At 41.8% G+C, this 21,207-nt stretch overlaps 1 protein-coding gene across 1 annotated transcript in view; it reads right to left on the bottom strand.

Moving 5' to 3' along the window:
* Positions 1-20,484, bottom strand: part of KBTBD12 (kelch repeat and BTB domain containing 12) — a 33,286-nt gene extending 12,802 nt beyond the window's left edge. The window contains exons 1-4 of the mRNA XM_075158921.1: positions 19,364-20,484; positions 18,144-18,414; positions 14,614-14,764; positions 2,088-2,285 (exon numbers count right to left, since the gene is read on the bottom strand). Coding sequence (XP_075015022.1) covers positions 2,088-2,285; positions 14,614-14,764; positions 18,144-18,414; positions 19,364-20,433 — 1,690 coding nt within the window. The 5' untranslated portion in view covers positions 20,434-20,484. The remainder of the gene's footprint in view (positions 1-2,087; positions 2,286-14,613; positions 14,765-18,143; positions 18,415-19,363) is intronic.
* Positions 20,485-21,207: the final 723 nt, after the last annotated feature.

Raw genomic sequence — 21,207 nt, 5'->3', positions numbered from 1 at the left:
AATATCCTCTCTTGGTTGCATCCCTCATAAAAATCAAAGTGGCATGCCAAGAAACCTGAAAGACTAAAACCAAACAAGCACATTCTAAAATAACCCTATCTGCTACTAAAGCAGCAGCAGCACATGCTGTTCTGTGAATATCTTGAAGCTGCTGAGCAGCTGTAATTGTGAAAGAGCAGTGTCAAGCCACCCTCTCCAAGTTCCCATATGACAGTAATAACCCGCTCCCCTCGCTCCACCCTTCACCCCCAAAGAGCAGATCAGGCGGGAGCTCTTCCCAGCATGCAGAGAAGACAGGGCCAGGGAGAGAGGCCAGCTAACCTCTTCAGGTTCAGCGTATGGACTCCACCCATCTTTTTCTTCATGATGCTGGCTGGAAGTTGTTGTTGTGAAGATTTAGAAAGCCCTTTTCCTTTAATAGCTTGAAAGTCATATTAAGAAGCCCATCTTTAAGGCACAGCTTCCTCTCAACTCCTCAAACATTTGGATACATCTGATTTACAATTGAGAATCTTATTTTGGCTCCCTTGTTAATAGACATCATAACAACGTCTAACACCACAATCACATACTCTTTCTTCGCTGGTATACAAAATGCACGCATAGGGGTCAGAATTCAGGTTGCACAGGTAACTATAAACCCGGCATTTTCTAACTCTGACTTCTTGTTTTCCAATCTAAACAACACTTTTAGTGCAGGGGAGTTCTATTCGTAATTATATAGATTGCAGCAGTACAGTCAGGAATCGGGCCCCCATTGAGCTGGCATTATGCAAACACACAAAAGATGGCCGTCTTGAAATCCCCAGGGGGACTTTCAACCTCTCCCGGTACTACCACTTTTTATACATGACTCAGTGACAGAACGTGGAGGTATTGTACAGAGAGTGTTTTTATGGCTCTGAAGCTACCTTATTCAGAAAATCTCCTACTAATCTGTTAGTCATCTTGGCTGAAGTTGCTTCATTGGCCGGTGCAAATGATCAGCCTTTTGAGATTTGTACCCACTAACTTTACGCTTTTTTCTAATACTGCTGAGAAAAAGACAAATACGATGGCACAATGTTTGCTACGGGAACACAGTGATGTATCGTAACCATAACTGCTCTGAGGTCACAGAACTTCCATCAGAGAGGACACGGGAACACGCCTGTGAGAGCGCTGCCGTACAACTGCTTCCAGGAGGCAGCTTCCTCAAACAGTAGCAAATGGAGGGAGGGGAAGGTCAGTTGTGAACTAGTTGATGAAAATCATCATTCTAAAATAGCAGCAGCTTTAAGTTTAGTGTTTGTTATACAAGTAAAAGTCGATGCAACTGGAGTCAGTGTAATGTGAAGGACACGTCACCCAGCGATACCACGTGGCCATTCCTGGGCAACAGTGAGCCTGACATGCCATTTATTAGCAGCGGATAATGCATCTGTATTACTGCTTTCTCCTAGAAGGGAAATTGGGGTAGCAGCTGCTATGTAGCAGGAGGGTTTAAGTGAGCGCGTTTTGAGAGACTCTTTGCATTTATAATGAAAAAAATAATGGTTAGCAGTACTGGAGGTTTAGACAGAGCCAAGCACAGTTGGGAGGAGGAAGACTTAAAAGGAGAAAGGTGGCCATGGGGCTAGGATTATTTGAAATCACCAGGTCTGGAATTTTAGTCTCTTTGTACCTCATTAAATACACAAGCTTTTTCAACACTGATTATGAAAAGCATGTAAGTAAATAGGCAGAGCCAGATAGCTTGCCTAAGGACAGATGGATAGTGCCTTAATCTTCAACAAATATGTCCAATTTCTTTAATGCCCATAACACACTAAGCTCCTGATCTCAGTAGCTCTGGATGTAGATTTGGACAGGTTTCACGCAGATCGGAAATACCCTTAATTTTTCATGTTTTGTTAAGGAAAAAAGCAAAGGACAAACAGAACACAATTCATATTGACATTAGGAGCCGACAGTCCAAAGGGCTGAATCAGCTCTGTGGTTCCAGGGCATGCCAGTGCCACCTGATAGGGTTGGTCGGTCGTCAGGTCACTCTGTGCACAGTGAAACTGATTTCAACTATGTGAAGAATGTCAGACTCATTTTAGTACCTGCTCCGCGAAATCCTCCACAGAGGTACAGCTTCCCTTCCACGGAGCCTGCGCTGGTAGAGTTTGTTCGTAAGGAGAGGAGGGGAGAAGGCATAGGAGGTCCATCCCTCCAGAAGTCTCCATCGGGGTTATAAATCTCCACTGCATCAAGACATTTCCGTGTCTGTCCCCTGTCACGACCAAGGCACCCAATTCCTCCTGCAAAAGATACGTAGGTCAAATGTAGCAGTCCCAGGTTCTGCTGAAAAATACATTGCTGGCTGCATCATTTTTTGTTTACATGTCCTCATCTCCCTCCTTTTCTTTTCCCTTTTGCAGCTCCAGAAATTTGTTAGATAGTAAACTCAAAGCAGAGGCTACTGCACATTATCTACAGACATCGAAGCAAGATCCTTTCTGAAGTCTTGTATCAAAGGAAGGACAAGCAGCATGTCTTCAAAATGCAAAGGTATTTTGTCTTGTTTTCTGCCTTTATAGTAGAAATTGTCAAAATTACTTGTTCTGTGTGCTGGACAAATTGCTTTATTATTCCTGTTAGTGGATTTGACCCTCACACTTGTTAGTCAACTATCAGTTGGATTTTTTTGGTGTCTTTTCCAATAAAAGAAAAAGTTTGCACCCATTTCTTAAGGGAAATCAAGTTCCAGAAACAAACTCATCCAATATGCAGGAATGCCAACTGAGTTATTTGTTGACAAGCCCTACTGTTGCAGGGTTAATTAGGATGCCTGAAGTTGGTGTGCAGGATTAAAACAGACCCTGGTTTTCATTTGCAGGGACATACTGCAACAGGCTGCAGACATACGCGAGATCTCCGTGCACACTGCAAACACTGTACACTGAAATCACAGTGTAAACACTGCTTTTCCAAATCCTTTCCAATGATCAAATCCAGATTTTGAATTCACAGCCTTTGATTCTTGAGAATTAGTATGCTGACATACCCTCGCGGGTTCTCCATCTGTGCCGATGGACACAGCACCCTGTAATGAGCACTGATGGCATGCTGAAGCAGTTCTTTTGTGCATGTGAGTGTATGTGACCACTTTTAAATATAAAATGACTGCAGTATGCAAGCAATCTCCACATAAAGGCTAGCTTTCCCAATACACATCTAGGACTCCTCAATTGTGCAAATCCAAAATGCATTGTATGGCATGCAATTATGCCCTTGCATATGCAAAGGGAAAGGACTGCAAGTATAATCTGTACAAGGTTGGTGAGGCTGCTTTTAAAAAATATTGCCCCTAGCGCTATTAAGCTGGTCTGTCAGAGAAATGACTCCCTAGTGCTCAAAGTTTTACTTGCATCTGGTTCTCCATCTACCTCTTAATATGGACTGTGTTACTTTTTCAACCTTTTGTGCGTTCTCCAAAGGTATTTACAAGAGGCAGCGACATGTAAATGGGGACTGTAATGCTTCAAATTTGCTACCACTGTATTCCTGATCTGTATTTTAGAGTCAGATAAAGACAAGATCTTTATCAGAGCAGCAAAATTAGAACCAAATTCAGTGTCCATTATCATCAGCAGGAAGTTTTCCTCCAGCTGAACTTAGCAGCATTTGATTCAGTTCAGTATTTGAATTTGAAAACCTTCACTGGGTTTCGTTTTCAGTTCCTTTTCCATGCACAGCAAATCTTTACTTGCCCTAATACCTACCAACAAGGTCCTAGCAGTTTGTATTTGGCTCCCCTCAATGTGTGCTTAAACAAGGCTAGCATCCAAATGCTTTCATTACTAGCTTAATACCCCCAGCTAAGCAGCGTTTGCTCAGATGGCTCCTCCTCTGAGGCTCGATTCACCTAAGAGAGCTGAGGTAGAGAGTAATTGTGTTCATGGAATTTTGCTAATCATTTCCATGCCAAAAAGGGAATTGTATGCATCATCAGGCTGAGCCTTTCTCACGATGGAGTCTCACTGAGCTATTCCTTAGGACTATTTGGAAACAAGAATAAGTTTCAGAGTCCAATCATTTACTTATTGTATTGTTCTTTATGCCAGGAGCATTACCCTCTTCTGTGCAGTATTCTCCACTGCTCCTTAATGGCTTCTGAGAGAGGTGCCGCTCTAAGGACAGGACACTATTCCCCTGAATTTATCAAGAAAAGTTTTAAGGGCTAATCAAATTTTTTAACTGATAAGGTTATTTAATTGATAGCTTATCACATAGCCTTTCTGATGCTATAGCATCCTTCAGCAGAATCACAGAGTACAGCGTGCAAGACGATTTGCTACCAGGGTATGTACGGTCTACAGAGTGCAGTGTAACGTAGAAAGAGATACTCAAGCCAGATTTAACTGGGAACCAATAATATTAAAGCTCCCCACAGACTAATTTGATCTGTTCGAAAGACAGCTTTGTGGTGCCAAAGACAGACTGCTGCTGGTTATCAAGCTAGCTTTTTTTTTGAAATTAGCCCAGGTGTTATTGTACACCACTGAAGAACCTGCACTCACCCAAAGGGAAAGTCTTCATGTAGAAGAATGAAAGAGCATCTTGTTCAATCAGAGGAATGAATGGTACCAGTTAGGGAATGCATGCGGCATGTCAGAGTCAAACAACAATAGCTTTGCTGATTGCCTCAATATTTCAAGGGGGGCAGTGGACAAAATGCTCCAGAACTCTTCTAGAAGCGTAATTGCTGTTTATTTCTTAGTGCATTTTTATTGTCATTTTCTAAATTGAGTAACTGTAGGGCATGATAACTTCAGAAAGAATAATCAGATACAAAACCGATACAGCACAGTCAGTGACTTTTTGCAAAAAATCACAACCATTACCAGTTAATGAAGACATTCAGCTGCCAATCCAGGGGATCCGCCTCCAAATATTTTTCCTGTATAGTTGTTAGAAAAGTAATCTTTCATGACCTATTGGAGCATCTTTTCAGAAGTTTAAGAGCTACCACATACTTTCAAGCATTTATGAAACCTTCACTGGATAGTTCAAGCAACTTAAATTTAATCTCCTTTAATCCTGTCATTATCAGACATAGTCCTGAAGGTACAAAATATCTCCATTTTATTTACACACTCCACAGCCATTTCAGATAAATCCAATTTCATATTCAATTTACAACAAGGGCAAAGCTAAGTTCTCAGCAAATAGAAAGTAAGAAGGAAAAATCAGAGGGGAGTAAAGTTTAATTTTCAAGCCTAGAAAAATAATATTCTGAAAAACAAGAAATCAAGAATTTCAATCTCCTCTTCTAAAGCAATGCTGACACTGAAATATTGCTAACAAAGGACTCTGAGGATATTAGACTCTACCAGCACTGCTTTGCTGTCTTCCCAGATGCGGTAGTTGAGAAATACTCCTGTGAGACAATACTCTCTTTCCTCTACGGGGACTGATGTCTCAGGCCTCTTCCCAAAGAGCCGAATACACAACTCAACAAAAAAGGTTCTCAAACTTAAACCAATTCACATCTGCAACCGAGTGGAGGCATCTCACGTTAACCATCATCTACAATGTGTATACCACGCAAGACTTCAGACTGGCAGAAAAAAGAAACTTGCTGTGTCAGGCAACTCAGGCTGCTTTGTGCCCCTCTCTCACAACTCCAGATCATCCTGTCCCCCCGCCTTCTGCATTCAGATCTATGAAACCATTAGGAGTGCAAGTGGAGACATATGGAATTACACTATGAAGATTGTCTTTATTTTACGTTCTCCGAGTAGAGCAGCTGAACAACTGAGTTCATGCTCTGCTCCTACAGGAGCCTCTACATAGGATGGAGGTAACCTTAGAGAGGCCAAGGGAGAGTGGAGTAAAGAAGGCAGAAGGTTGTAGGTCATCTCGGGGAGACTCTTGTGCCAAGTGACCCGCCGGCAGCGCATGGATCTGTACTTGTTGTACCTTAAACCACCCAGAACTATAAATGGGGTCATTAAAGCACACGTGCTGTGGTCACAGCATCCCAGGAGTCCCGATAGGCGTGCAGAAGGGCAGCAATTGCTATTTCCATGCCCACAGACTGGAATGGATGCTGGGGAGGGTCCTTCATTAACCCGCACTCACCTATCTCATCACAAACAGAGTGGGTGAGTTCAACGCCTGGCTTATTTCTCTGCATAAAGCGCAATGATATGTCCTTTGTGCGGGGGGAGATGGATTTCTCACTGGGAGTTTTGAACATTTCTGTCATTTTCACATTCATCACACAAGAGGATTTACTTCCAGAATCCAGTCTTTCCCCCCACCCCCCACCTTTCAACAGTTAGGCTTTTTACATTATGTGCTTTCCCTAGGAGATATTTCAGATGCCACTGAAGGACTAAAAAAAGCCAGTGAAGCCACCTTTGTGTTCCCAAACCCATTAATGCTTGAGAGCTTTCCATACCACGCTTGGATGATTCTGCAATCAAACATACTTTTCAAGGGCACACTGTAAGCAGTGGTTCTAATGGACTTTAAATTTAACATGAAGCTCCATTAGTAAAATAAATATATAAATAAAACACATGATCTTTATTAAGAAATCAGGATAGAGAAGACAAGCCTTTGATGCAAGAAAGCAAAACAGGGTAGGTATGTGATTAGCTGTCTTCAGGATTTCAGTGAGGTACAGTTCTGTGCCTTGCTATACCCACATGCTGCTCATAGCTGGCTGAAGGCAAAGTATATTGCTTTGGCCGAGGTCAGCTGCCTCCCTCTTACCCCACGCTCATCTGAGAATACAATTTGAGTCACATCAGTTCTGATAAGAGAACACCCGTCCAGCACTTGAGGGGGAACATCTGGCAGTGAAGTGGTAAAGAGTCACTAGTAATAATTAGTTCAGCAGGTGCAAAGGAAATAAGTTCCTTAGATATATCTGAATGTTTCTATAGGAGTGAGACTGACATGCAGTTGAGTTTCAAAAGATAGGGAACATTCCTACCTACATGTACCCGGTGACTTCACCCATGTCACTGACACTTGTAAAAGCAGGCACTGGTGCACAGCAATTGCACTTCCAAGTCTCATCCACACCAAGCTCTTATGCAGCTAAATTTGCCAGGCAGCTGAGTCCAACATGGACAATTTTTCCCCCCAGGATAGCCACCCAGATCCAAGTGTAGATTGCTCGTTGCACAGACAGGATGGCTAACCAAAGTAACACCTCCAAGGTGGTTGATGGGCCAGATAGGACTGAAAAGAGCTTATGTACTCCAGTGAGAGTGGCAGGGTGATGGGGATCTCTGAATATCAGACTTCTTACCATTTAATTTGGCTCCCCCACTAACAGACACCTGAAATTACACATGAACTACAGTCCCTCAGCCTAGGCAGTATATCAGGGAGCAACAAGAGCAGAGCTGCTTCCAAAGGGAAGGTGACCCAGGTAGTGAGCTCACCATCAGGGCGCAGCTCCGCAGGACCAGAGGCAGGTGATTGCAGAAGGTCCTACCAGCAGTTGTCAGGCAAAGGCAAGGTGAGAAGAAGGGGCTGACCCACCAGGCCTGTGTTTAAATGATGCTCCTGGACCTATGGGCAGAGGGTGTGGGTGGAGGCCCCAGGTGATGCTGGTCAGGATGATCAAGACCTATTAGTGCCCTCAGGGTACTGCCACTGTAATTCTTTATCATATAATTAAGTCCTCAGATCACAATACTGAGCAACGTGTATTCTTACTAGTGACTCTGAATTTTTATGAAAGGAACCTGGGAAATGGGTGAAAAAAAAGGAGTAACTCTCCAACAAGCCAGTGAAATCTGAGCTTTGCCTCCCATAAAATAATTCACTATTAAATTGATCTCTGGAATGCATAAGGGATTTAATAGCGCTAATCTCTTATGTAACATTTCCCTTCATTACTCTTTAACAGCACTCCAGCTGAGAGTCTCAGCACTTACATTGCTCTCTCACTCTCTGCAAAGCAGGGCTGCAGAGCTGGTTTCTCGGAGAAATAAGGGAGCAATAAAGCTAGCCCTGGCAGGCACTTCCAAAGATGGAACCAAGAAGCACTGTCATTTTTTACTAACACAGAGCAAAGCAGATGAGGTAATGCAGCTTGCAGAAGACATGAGGGCAAAAGATTGATTAGAAGCAGGGCTGAAAAAACAGATTATTATCTTCCTAAATATGGCCAACACTTCGGTTCCAGCTCATTCTTTTCTTCTGTGATGCCTTGTTCTCATTTCCTTTGATAATCCTTAAATGAGTAGAAAGCATTTCTGATCTCATCTATCAGACCACATTTTTGCCGTTTTTGTTCCTCCCTGCACACAAGCACTACGGAGGCTGTTGCACAGGTGTAAGAGAGCAGAATCAGGCCCATAAGCTGCTACTTGTCAGAAGTCCAAAGCATATTTATAAATAGACATGTTTATTTTAGAAGAAGGTGTTCAAATGCACAGTTAATACTCAAGCATGAAAGCTAATATGTCTCCTTCCAGCCCCTCCTACACATGCTTTCCTTTCCAGGGAGACCCCAAACTACATATTCAAATAAGTATTTTATGATCAAGACATTCAGTATTTAATTGAACCTCATTTAACTGCTTAAAACTTTTAAAAGAAGTTCTCAGCAAGAACTCAGGGGAAAAAAAAACAAGTTGTAAGAAGTGGGATGTTGGACTAAGGAGGATAAACAAAAATTCTTTGATTCCTAAATCTTCCCTAATAGGATTTGTGGTTTAAGTCCTTCTATATGTTCTTATGTATAAAGCAGGAATTATATAACATAAAAGCAACACATGGTTAAAGCTGTCATGGTGATACAACATTTTTTACCAGTGACCTGTATTTCAGAGACAGTAGTTCTACTGAATGTGTTTTAACATAAGCTAATGAATATGGCATTCAAATGTATTCATTTGGATAAATTTTCCTAATTTGTCCATTGGCTGTAAGAAGTTTTCAGAGACTTAGCTGGAAAGGGTATTTTTTTAAGCAAGAGATTAAAATGCATGACCTTAAATAGAGCCCTCCCATCTGGTTTTCTTCCAAAAGGGTCTCAATTGCCTCTGTCATTAAGAACACAATACTGCTCTTTCTTGGGCTTTCCAAAGAATATAGTTATGTTCCTGGGAAAATATGGAGAGAAAAAGCTAAGGCCAGTTAAATGGGATGAATAGGAGAAAGGATTTTGAGCCTTAGGAAATGCTGTTCATTTTCTTATGAGGATTATGTACACTGCATAAATAGCGTAAGATTCTCTAGGAACATTACACAACAAACATAGAATCAGAGAATCATAGAATGGTTTGGGTTGGAAGGGACCTTAAAGATCATCTAGTTCCAACTCCCTGCCATGAGCAGGGACACCTTCCACTAGACCAGGTTGCTCAAAGCCCCATCCAGCCTGGCTTTGAACACTTCCAGGGATGGGGCATCCACAACTTCTCTGGGCAACCTGTTCCAGTGCCTCACCACCTTCATAATGAAGCATTTCTTCCTTACATCTAGTCTAAATCTACCCGCTTTCAGTTTAAAGCCATTACCCCTTGTCCTATCACTACGTGCCCTTGTAAAAAGTCCCTCTCCAGCTTTCTTGTAGGCCCCTTCAGGTACTGGAAGGTTGCTATAAGGTCTCCCCGGAGCCTTCTCTTCTCCAGGCTAAACATCCCCAACTCTCTCAGCCTGTCTCCATAGGAGAAGTGCTCCAGCCCTCTGACCATCTTCGTGGCCCTCCTCTGGACTCGCTCCAATAGGTCCGTGTCCTTCTTGTGTTGGGGGCCCCAGAGCTGAATGCAGTACTCAGCAATTATATTGTTGAGACTGATAACAGACAATTATATTGCAGGATTGCTGATTAAGACACATGGTACAGGTTCCTGAACAATGCTATTACTCAGATCAAAAACTCTAATCTATTTCTCATTTTCCTTCCATCAGTGTGACTCTAGAATAATTCCATTTCATTTATTAGGGTTTTACATGCTGGAGCTGCCAATTAGGCTGGGAAGAGTTTTTGGACAGTGACTGTGTGCCAATAGGACTATGTGACTCTATTCTGTGCCAACAGGACTTTTCAGAAATTAACACTTCAAAGGCTAAGCCTCAGATTCTGATCTGGGTAGAACAAAATGTCTGACACAACACCACTGAGATCAGCAGACTACTTACTACAGATTTACACCTACATGGGTGAGAGCAAAAATTAGGCTTGTATATCAAAGAGTCTACTACAGCATCTTATTCAAAGCTAGTGCTCCATCTCTGCTTTTTGCTTCATATTTATGATAGAAATTGCATTCACACATCAGAGACATTAGAGAGGATCAACTTTTAGTGTAGTGATTTTTCGTTTATGCTCTAGAGTCCCACCTAATCCTGAATGCGCTGACACCTGTATGAACTGTACAGGAAGACAGAGATCCTGCCTGAAAGAGCTGACAAATTTACTTCGTTTAAGGACTTTTTTTTCAAGAGTTGCTTGAAAGAAGTCTCATCGCTCTGCAACACTACTTTATATATCCAGCTAGAGTTTTATATTTCTTTATTTCATGTTTTTATATCTGGGAAGCAGGGCTTGGTTCTTGTGGCATACAGAAGATAGCTTGCATTTACCTACTTCCACCTTGCCTCCCTCCCTTTCCTTCCTCTGCGCCCAGCAGCCCCCAGTGGATCGTCTTAGATGGGTGCAGGCTGCAGGAAGCCCATGGAGACAGTGCACCACATAAGGAACAAGTATGATATGAGAAGTGGGTGATGCTTGTGGGAATCCAAACATTGACATCACGCATGCTTCTGACTTGCCCCTTCACTGAGTGTCCCATGACCAGGGCTCCATGGGAGCCTGTTAGACGTTCAAGTTCTCTGCACACATACGTCACCATGGGGAACCCCCATTTGGAGTGAGAAGGGGTATAAATGGCAATGGTAGAGACTCCACGAAAGTCTCTCTCTCGTCTGTAGCACAAAAGCTTAGTCATTACGCCTGAGCATAGATGTCTCTCATGAGGACAACCTACGAGCTGTGATCCTCTTCTTTTTGCACAAATCGCCCTTGACAGCATCTTTCTAGACTCCCACAGTGCCCCACATGCCTTGTGAAGCAGGGTGATGTCCCGGGATCCACAGCTCTGAACAGCCTGCGGTGGATTTACCAGCCTCATGACAGTTGCTATTCTTTGGTCTGTCAGCATCAGCCTCCGTTCCTTCCATTCCCATTCTCTCCTGAATGTCATCTGCATGCTCAAGTACCGCATCAACCAGATTAAGAGCGCTTTCACTGTCGTCTTTTCAATGCCATGAATTGCCCGTCCACCCGGCCGGGGTTACCATCGCAATTCTTTCCAAAGGAAAACTGTACCCACCTCGCAGCCCAACAGCCTGAGAACTCCCAAGGTAACGAGAACTTGTCACCACGAATAAACCGTGGAATGTAGCTTTTCTGTGTGAGGTTTTAATTACAGTTGGCGAGTGTGAGTCTACAGCTGGAGATGAGGCTGTGTGCGGTATCAGCAGAATAAGATGCCAATATCAGTGACTGTATCACTGTTTCCAAACAGAATTCGTTTGGATATTGCTTCATCATTTTGAGAGGTCTTGGAAAATGCTTTAATCTCTGCCACAGAGTTTTCAGACCGTGATGGTTAACATTTACCAACCACATTTTCTTCTCAATTTTAACAGATAAATCTTCATTTCCACCCATACAGTTAAAGGTGGATTTAAACCAGCGTATTCAAAGGTAGAATTTGTTGGTAAATCATTTTTGGCTCAGTGTCAGGTTTGTCTTTCAATTAAAAAATTAGTTTTAATATTATTTGATTTCCTAAGGAAACAAGACTCATGCCGTTACCCTCACTACATGGTGATCTGTATCTGCGTTATTTTGTCTGCTCTTCAGAGCTTTTGCACTTGTTGGCCAGTTTCAACCAAATTTTACAGATTTATAGATGTTAAAGTCCTTGCAAGGTTTGTGAAAATAGGCAATCAGGAGTTTGTAAAAACAGCTCAGACGTAGGTCAAAATGTCTTCCCTGCAATCGATATTCCTGCTACCTGATGGTAACTCATTTGTGCCTGCGCTTGCTGCAGTTACACCTTGAGCGGACGGAGCATCAGGACGGAGGCAGGCTCAGAAACAATGCTAAAAATAGCACAATCTTTCTCAAAAATCTGTTCCCTGGAGCAGCGTGTGAGCTTACACCTTTGGTATAAATTACAAGCAAGTTTGTTCAGTACAGTGAAATTACCCCAGTTTTATACTGCCAAAACTGAGAACAAACACTGCCTTTCTGTGTATTTAGTTACGTTTAGCGCAAGAGGGGAGGGTCCAGTGCAGCAAATTGTTCATCACAGGATTAAGCGCGTTGGTTCCCGTAGGACTGCTCACGTAAGGACTGCTCATGGGAAGGTGCGTGAACCAACGCAGTGATGGAGACGGAGCAAGAGCTTGTTCTGGCCCACGCGCTGATCTGATTGTTAACAAAGATTTTCTCACAAAAAAAATTATTGGTACTGGCTGACATGTAAGAAAGAATTCAAGTCAATGTTCAGCTCCCTGAATACTGCAGCACTGGCAGCTATACATAATAAAATGATGCTTTTTATATTTTTACGTTAGCAAAATGCTTGTGAAGGTCTGTAAGACCATGAATTTTCCTCAATGCCATATAAACAGGCACTTTTCAGATTTAATACTGTGCTTTGTGTTCAATCTGTACATTTCATTACTGTGATCACTCAGATATGCTTCTTTCTTTGTGAGATTTTGAGGGAAGAAAATGGATGCAGTTTTCCTTATTGGCCACTCCTTTTCCTTGTCTCAGTGTCAGGCTTGCTGTGAAGACGACTGTCAATTTGCTTTATCACATGCATCCCAAGGCGGCTCCTGTTTTTTCTCCCTGACTCTCTTGTGTCATCACAGCATTCGTGGTCTTGATCTCGGAATGCTTCTTACTGAAATGCATGCATACAGCCTTTCTCTTCCCAACTCTTACAGCTGCTTCTGCTGCCCCATTACAGCATCAGTGTCAGTATAAATTATTTGTATTTAACCTTTTATAAAGGATGGAATTTCCGAAGCACCTTTGAACCTGGGCAGCCAACACTCGTTATTTAACAGCATACTGACGTTCTCTGTCACTAACCTTTGACAATAACGAAATGATTTTCTGTTTGCAAAACTCTCTTTTCCACACAGGCTTCTTTCAGCCTTTCTCCTGGTTGTGACTATGGGCCTGTCTCAAGCCACTTAAGAGAAACAAGTTCCTCTAAAAGGAGACAAATGCAACATTAAAGCCATTTTCCTCTTCTACTTCAAAGACACCTTTCTTAGATACACCCCCTGCAAAACGCTTTCTGTATTACATGCCAGGAACAAACTCTCCTTTATCCATGGTGTATAACAACCCAGACAAAACCAGAACACCCCTTATACAGGAGGTGTATTAAGTTGATAAGACTGTATTTATTGTGTTCACTTCGATAAACTTGTAAGCAGGAGCAGTTTGAAGCAGAAGGGGTTGAAAGGTCCTGAGGTACTGATGTGATTTGCTACCTTCTTCATGTCTGATGCTGCCCACAGGAGCATGGAAGGGCATGAATAACTCACAGCCCACCTGTGGATTAATTGACTGTATGAACTTTTTTCCCACTTCTTCAAGAACTTTCCAGTCATGCACCTATCTATAATCCTTCTCTCCGTCACTTAGACACCTTCCTGGTGTCTAAGTGCATTCTAAGATGACCCTTTCAACTTTTTCCCCATATCGTTCCCAAGCCCACAATGCCTTTCTTCTCCATCTGCCTTTCCCTGCCTTAGATCATCATTTTCTCTTCAGAAGAATCCCTCGCTTGACACTTTCTGAGGTGTTTGGTAGCGTTCAGAAACTGGTGATCTTTCTTTTGGCTTGGACAGAGGTTGGGATGGGGCCATGAAGGATGGTCTTTGGGAAAAGAGTCGTGTTACGGATGAACTGCAGAACTGAGGATATGGATGAGGATCATTTTGGGACAAAAGATTTTGGGGTAGAAGATTATTGAACCCTTTCACACAAATGTTAGAACTTTTGATCAAAATACTGTTTTGAAACAAAAAATTGCAAAGATTCAATCAAAATATGACAAAATGAAAGATTTAGATTTTTTAAAAAATGCACTGCGTTGAGGTGGGTGGAAGAGAATGATTCATTGAATTTTATCAGAATCCACAAATAATGTTGGTTTTGACTGGGAGATCCAAATTCTTTTTTTCCCATGCCATTCCTTCATGATACTGGGTATGTTCCTTAGCTTTTCACTGCTCACCTGTGAAATGATGCTAACAAGGCTTCTCTACCCACCTTTTAAAATTCATTATTATTTATAGCACACACTGATACTCCAAAGAAAATTAATTTAAAAAGCAAAGTATCTTTGTTACGTTAATCCAGAACACTAAACATTCACTTAATTTAGTCTACATAAATTACGGAAGGAAGAAATGATGTGGGGAAAAAATAACTAGAAAAATACTATCCGTTTAGTCCAACATACTTTGTCCTACGTACATAGCAAAGGGTGAGATATTTCACTTCGCAGAGGCAAATTGCTGGAAAGAAGAAAAAGTCATGGTACTATCTGTTAAAAATCGGTTTCCTCTTACCCAAGACATAAATCTCGCTGTTGACTACGGCTGTGCTGAAGCGGTATTTGGAGTACTTCATTGGCGCGCCTTCTGTCCATTTGTCTTGGCCCGGGTCGTACCGAAACGTTCTGTTACTTAATCGATCCGGCTCATCGTCAGGCAGATCCATCTGTATGAAATATGACAGCCATATAATAATACAACATTTGGAGCCCTCTGCACACGCCTGCATGCAATTAATCACAGCAGACAGCTGAGCAGATAAATAACATAAACACATCAATTATAGCTGCGAAGTGATTCATACTCACTGGGGTTTAACAGCACCCATGACTTGTGGCTGGGAGTACGCTGTAGAAGGCAAATGTATAAGAAGGCATCTATATTCTGCAGCAATAAAGCTGAGGATCTGGGTAATAACAATCCATTCATGGGCCCGGCTCTGGCAGAACGTACCTCTTTCACAAGGCTGCTGTAAAGTCCTAATAACAATAGAGGGCAAACCAGTCTATGTGACATTTTTTCTTCTTGCTAAACATTGAAATCTGTTCCCACTGTTACTCAGACCGTACCGTGAGTCTCAGGGAGGTACTTAGCTGGCCTTTCTCAGGCCTGTATATATACATAACTTATTCTCAAGTCATTTGCACGTTTATTTAGTCAGCCTAACCAGAGTAATGTTCAACTGCTGCAACTTCTCCTTCAATAGTTTTCATAATAAGCTGCTAACCCTCCGCTATATCTTTGCTGCCATAATATTCTTTTTATACTCACTCCTACTCTTCTTGTTCTCTCTAATCTTCTTCCCTTTTCTCTGCCTGTCTAGTGTGATGCAGGGAACTCAGATTACGTTTTCTGGATACGACACCCTTGAATATAAGCAGTAGGCTATGCGGGGAGGATTCTGAAATATTTCGGGATGAAAGGTTTCATGTGGAGAGAGTGAGGAGGAGAGAACTACTTTGCTTACTTGTGATGGTGTTACATGTGTTCTTGCTTTGCTTGTTGTTTTTCTTTCCCAAAGGACCTTTCCAACACTAACGTCACAGACAAGATACTAGGAGGCAAACTACAAAGTAAATATATAGCCCCTTGGTTACTCCCTGTAAGTGCCCAGGGGCATGCTCTTTCTCCGTGATAAGTGTGAAACACTAATTTATTCACTGAAAGAGGGGTAAGCCGTGTTTTTTCAACACAGAGGAAGCATAGACTTAGGAGCAGGCACCATTTGACATGCTGTAAATTCACATCCTACCTCGTTTTTGAGGCAACGTTCACCTCAGAGCGCACCCTGTGCTCTTTATGCACACAAGACATAACATCCAGCAGCCCTTCTCCCTGTCTCAGGGGTCTGAAACCTTCCCCTCAGCCTCACCAAACGTTTTCTTCCATTTTAAGAGCCCCCAGTTACCAAGGCTGGAGTCGCTTGGGTTCTTAACTCCGCTGGCATCAGTGAGGCTAGACCAATGCTGAGCCGGATCAACGCTGTGAGTCGAGCCCTTGCCCTCCTAAGCTGTCATTTTATGTCCTGCCTTGACTTTGTCTTGTCTTGTTTCAATTGCAAAGCCTGCGTGGGAAGGGAACACGTATTTATCTCTGTCCTGTAATGGACACATGCGTTTACGGCGCTCTGTCAATGCTGCGTCGTTAGTATTTGTTCAGGATTGACAGAACATTCAGTGCTGCTTGAGCATAGGGACAACCCCTGGCTTGACGAACTAATTTGCTTTCACAGTGCAACTGTGGTAGCCCCACATATACAATCGCTGCATCTGACAGGGGAGTGTGGGAGCTATATGGCACCGGAAGAATTCAGCTCTCTGCAGTGCTGGTCTTAAAACACTTTTTTGAGAGCTTTAGCTAATTCCTTCTGATGTGTTCAGGTATGCCCTAATCTTACAAAGCTATGTTTTTTAATCAAGTATGGTTAATCTACTCATCTCAAGCCTATTTATATATAAACTCAGACTCCCATGTATTGTTACTGAGAGTACTGGTCGGCAGGTATCCACTTCAGGTGTTTTTGAGGTGCCTGTATTTTTTTTTTAAAACCATTCTTGGCTCAGTATTCCTGACTTGTGCTTCTAAGCCACTTTTCCCCCTTACAATCTGTTCTGGAGAACTATTAAGAAAGACAAAGCTGGTTGTCTGACTTCAGCATCTATCTTTGTTATATGACATATCTTTCAGTTCAAGTATTTTTGCAGACAGATTGTTTCTACATGAAGTGTTTTCATATTTTAATTCTTTAAATAGCTGAGGTATCCTTGCTCAGTTGTTTCAGTACCAGAAATACTCTCTGATCTTCCTGTTGTCTCCTTTGGGGACTCCTGCACCCAAAATATCCAAAGAGGTGGAAATCTTGTTTGCTGAATGCATCCCACTTTTAAATACTTTAAACAGTAATTTATTTCAAGAGAACGCAAACCAATGAGATGTGATGACAGTCTGAACATATTGCTGTTGGCAATAAGGATTACAGATGCTCTACTTCATTGTCAAGTAAATGTGGGGCTTTATCTTGAATGCTTAAATTTAAACTGCACCAAGCAGTAAATAAGAATGGGCTATGCTCTTAAAAAAGATCTTTCACACTGGGAGCAACTGGAGAAAGCGAGCACTGTTCCTGACATGCATCTTCCTTGTAGCATAGTTCTGTATATTCCGTATTATATATAATATCATATTATTATATATAGTAATATAATATATAATTATAGAAAATTATTATATATAATAATATACCTACTGAATATGGTATCTGTGGCCCTGCTGAAAATTCCCATTAAAACGTTACATGGCCGAGCAATGCAACTGAAACAAATAAATGGATTGGTTAAAGGAATCTGTTTTCCAGAGAATGCTTTGACTTTTCATTTAAAATATAATTTAATGAAAATCAAATAAATGAACTTTGCTTAACCAAGAAAGCTTCCTGAGAAATTGAGGTGAACTTTACATTTCAGATAGAAATCTGTCCCTGAAATTCACCTGCGTACACACTTTTTGAAGACAGGGCTCAGTTAAGGGCCTCCATGAGATTTAAATTTCCTTATTTACTGATACCCAGAAAAATTAAGTGGCCAGTATATAAGGAAAGGAAAGGCTGAAGTGAATCCATTTTTCACAGCCTGTGATGACAAAAAAGTGCCAAACAAGTACTAAATATCATCCTAGTTATTTCAATTCAAGCTTTTTGGAAAAAGTAAGGTGTTTAACACAGTAGCTATTTAAAATTGAACCCATGTTGACAGAGGAGATGTATTTTAAACTCTTTCTCAGTGTGCATGTCTCCATGAAAGAACTGCCCTTCCTACAGTTGGTATTTACAGTGAGGATGGCATGAGATGGATATAATTCCTCTTCATCCTGTTCGGTTTTCCTACAAAAGCTGTTTAATCAGAGGAATGTGAGCAATTTATTCTTCTGTTATCACTGATGTACTTTTCCTCTGCAAGAAGCACCGTAAAATTACACCTCATATAAACCAAGCATAGCTCTGCTTGTTAGTAAACAAACAAAACAAAAGAACCGGCACATTTCTTAACCTGTGGTGTCCAGCCACCCAGCACGTAGAGCTTGTTCTTCACCGTCACCACCACATGGCAGGCTAATGGTACTGGAAGAGGCGCCGTGCTTCTCCAGGTGCCTTGCTCCATGGAATACTTCTCCACACAGTTTGTGACCAGATACTGATTTTTCACTTTCGTTTGCCCTCCTATTACATAGAGATCGTTATGGATAGTGCCCAATGCATAGAGTTCACGCAGCTCAGTGGTGCACAGGCTGTGCCAAAACTGGTTTCCTCGCTGGTGGTATCTGTAGGAAAATCCAAAGTTGTAAATGCCCTGGTTCACTGAGGTCCCATCAGCTTGTTTGAAAAGTCACCCCCTTCACCATCAATGTTTATTCAGACAATGGTACCATGACAAGAGGAGCTTTCTCCTTCACAGAGAAGTTATAAAATTGAGCCCAATGTTTGCAAAATCAATTTTTAGTATGAGGAATCCTGGGCATCCTTTCCAAGATATTTGACCCTATTTAAGGTAAGAAGCCCCTTATTTCTGCATGTGCTGCTCAGTCACAGTTTCCACCGAAGTTAGTGGGAAGAGCGAGAGCTCAACACTGCGGACAATAAGGCTGCTTCATCTGCCTCAGTAGGGATTTACTTCCTTAAATTTAGGCATCTGTATTTGAAAATGCTGTCACCATTTTTTAGTTTTGCCTTTAATCCAGAAAATGTCTGGTTTTCTTTAAAATGGGTGCATCTGAAAAAGACATGAGTGAAAACAGAATGAGGGTTTAAAGCTATTAATCATTATCCTTTAATCTCTGAAGTACTATCATCAACATCAACAGAGAAGTGTGTTATCTCTGCCTTACTGGACTCCTCAGGTCACTCGCTTGACTCATTTCTCCCTGCTAATGGCCTAGAAAAGAGCATCCTAGGGAAATGTTCAGATTTGAGTAGGGAGAATATGAAATCCTCATACATTGATGTAGGATCTAATCAAGCTCATTTACACAGAGATGCCACTACAGTAAATCCTCCTTCTTTCAGCAGAAAAGGCATCAGGATTTCATTGCATGTATATAATTCATTGTGCCATAAAGATCAATTGTGACAAATTGATTAGAGTAATCGAAATCTCTGGGAAAACTTTCAAGAAAAGAATGCCTTTTCTAGTGGTCTTTTTTTGTCCCCAGAAACATTATTTGGATTTAAAATTTTTAAATAATTAGGGATTTTCTGACAGAGGGTACACACCTATAAATTTCGATGTTCCTGGTCTTTTGTCTAGACATTTTGACGGCACTTGCCTCTCCTGCCACAATAATATCATTATTCTCAGTGACAACACCAGTGCAAACACATCCTAACCCCTCTCCATACTTTGGGGAGGAAATGAAGTAAGTCTTTTGTGTCGCAGGAGCATAACAAAAACTGGCATCTGCATAGCTACCATGTCTTGACCTAATGCCGAGAGAATTGTTGCCGATGCAGAGTAAGAGATCAGTTGTCTCCATGCCGTATCGCAGGCTGAGGGAAGGGTGGCTGGATAGCTTGATGGTTTTCAGTGCTTCCTCAAACATATCATTGCATTCTGAGTTGCACAGGATCATCGTGTTCCTTTTCCGGGCTTCCACGAGAAAGGCAGGGCTGACAAGTACCAGTCTCACTTGCTTCAGGAGCTCAATAAGGTGCTCTGCACGTGTCTTTCTGCTGTGCTTCACCCATCTAATGACGAGGTCCAGAATGCTTTCCTCCCTGGAAATATTCAGATCATCTGATTTTATGAGCGTCAACAGCTGCTGAAATTCAATCTCTAATATTTCTTCCTGTAAGCTCACCTCAGCAAAATGCTGATACAAGTATTTCCTCGCTTGATCAGATAAATCTTCTGCCCCAATGTGGTTGGCAAAGTAGTAGATGCCCACACAGTTGGAAGCATCCATATGGTCCATCATGTACTTCTGACACATACTGAAAACCTCTTCCATCTGCATGAAATACGCAGCAAGCGCAACGGTCTGCACATTCTGATTGGTGAGGTGCAAATCCGCACTGTACATGTAATTGAGTATTACGGACACGCTCTCTGCAGAGATGTCATACAGTACCACTTCTTTTTGCGTGCATTCAGCCAAGCCACAGGTAAACATGGCTTTGAAATAGGGACTGAAGGCAGCCAGCACCACCTTATGGCAGGGGAATTTCTCACCTTCTGCAATTAGCACAATATCAATTATCTCCGTTGATTCTTTCATTCTCTTTACTTGTTCCAATAAAGTCAAGCTATGGCGCTGCTTTCTTTTCTCCTCAGCCTTGTGATCCATGGCTGATCTCCAAACTCCCTGTTTTTAACTCTCCTCAGAATTCAAGGCCTTCATCAGGAATGTTTCTAGAGGTAGAAGCATAACATTGTCCAATAAGAATAAATTATTGGGCAAATGAATATTGCTGTTAATATCTAAAGATAGTCATTCTATAGGGTGTAATATAAATCAGTAATGCATAAAAAGTATGAAAAATTTTGGTGAGGTCTCAGGCTCAAGATCTCCAAGACAAAGCAAAATAAAAATCAACACTTCAAATGATCTTTAATATTCAGTAACCCCCCCCAAGTTTTGTGATTATTTAAAGAAAATTACAGACTTCCCTTCAAAACAGTCTTTTCCAGCTCCTTCTCCCTCCTTTCCCTCATCCTGATCCAGAGCCTATTAAAATCAAGAGAAAGATTTCCGCTGACTTTAATAAACTCTAGGTCAGGCCCTTAGTCCCTTGGCTATTCAAGTTTTGTCTCTCACATGCACCTGAAGGAAATTAGTCCACTGCTTAGATGCTGAAAGTACCTTATATTTTCAACAGCCCCTGAGGTTAGACAGCTAGAATGGAGTACTGCCTTTTCAGTGCTCACAGCTCCTCTCAAACTAGGAGTTATGCCTAAGCAGAGACTGCAGAAAAGGCTTTTACAAGACTAAAAAAAATGGAAAAACATTAGACTTGCTCCTCTCGTTAGTTTTTACAGTGATCTACACTTCTGCAAAGCGGGTGGGAAATAAAACCACTAGTACAACCCAGTTCACTGGCATTTTGCAGAGGCGTAAGTG

The sequence above is a fragment of the Calonectris borealis genome, chromosome 10, assembly GCF_964195595.1.
Source record: "Calonectris borealis chromosome 10, bCalBor7.hap1.2, whole genome shotgun sequence".
NCBI lineage: Eukaryota > Metazoa > Chordata > Aves > Procellariiformes > Procellariidae > Calonectris > Calonectris borealis.
This window is presented reverse-complemented; position numbering and strand designations above follow the sequence as displayed.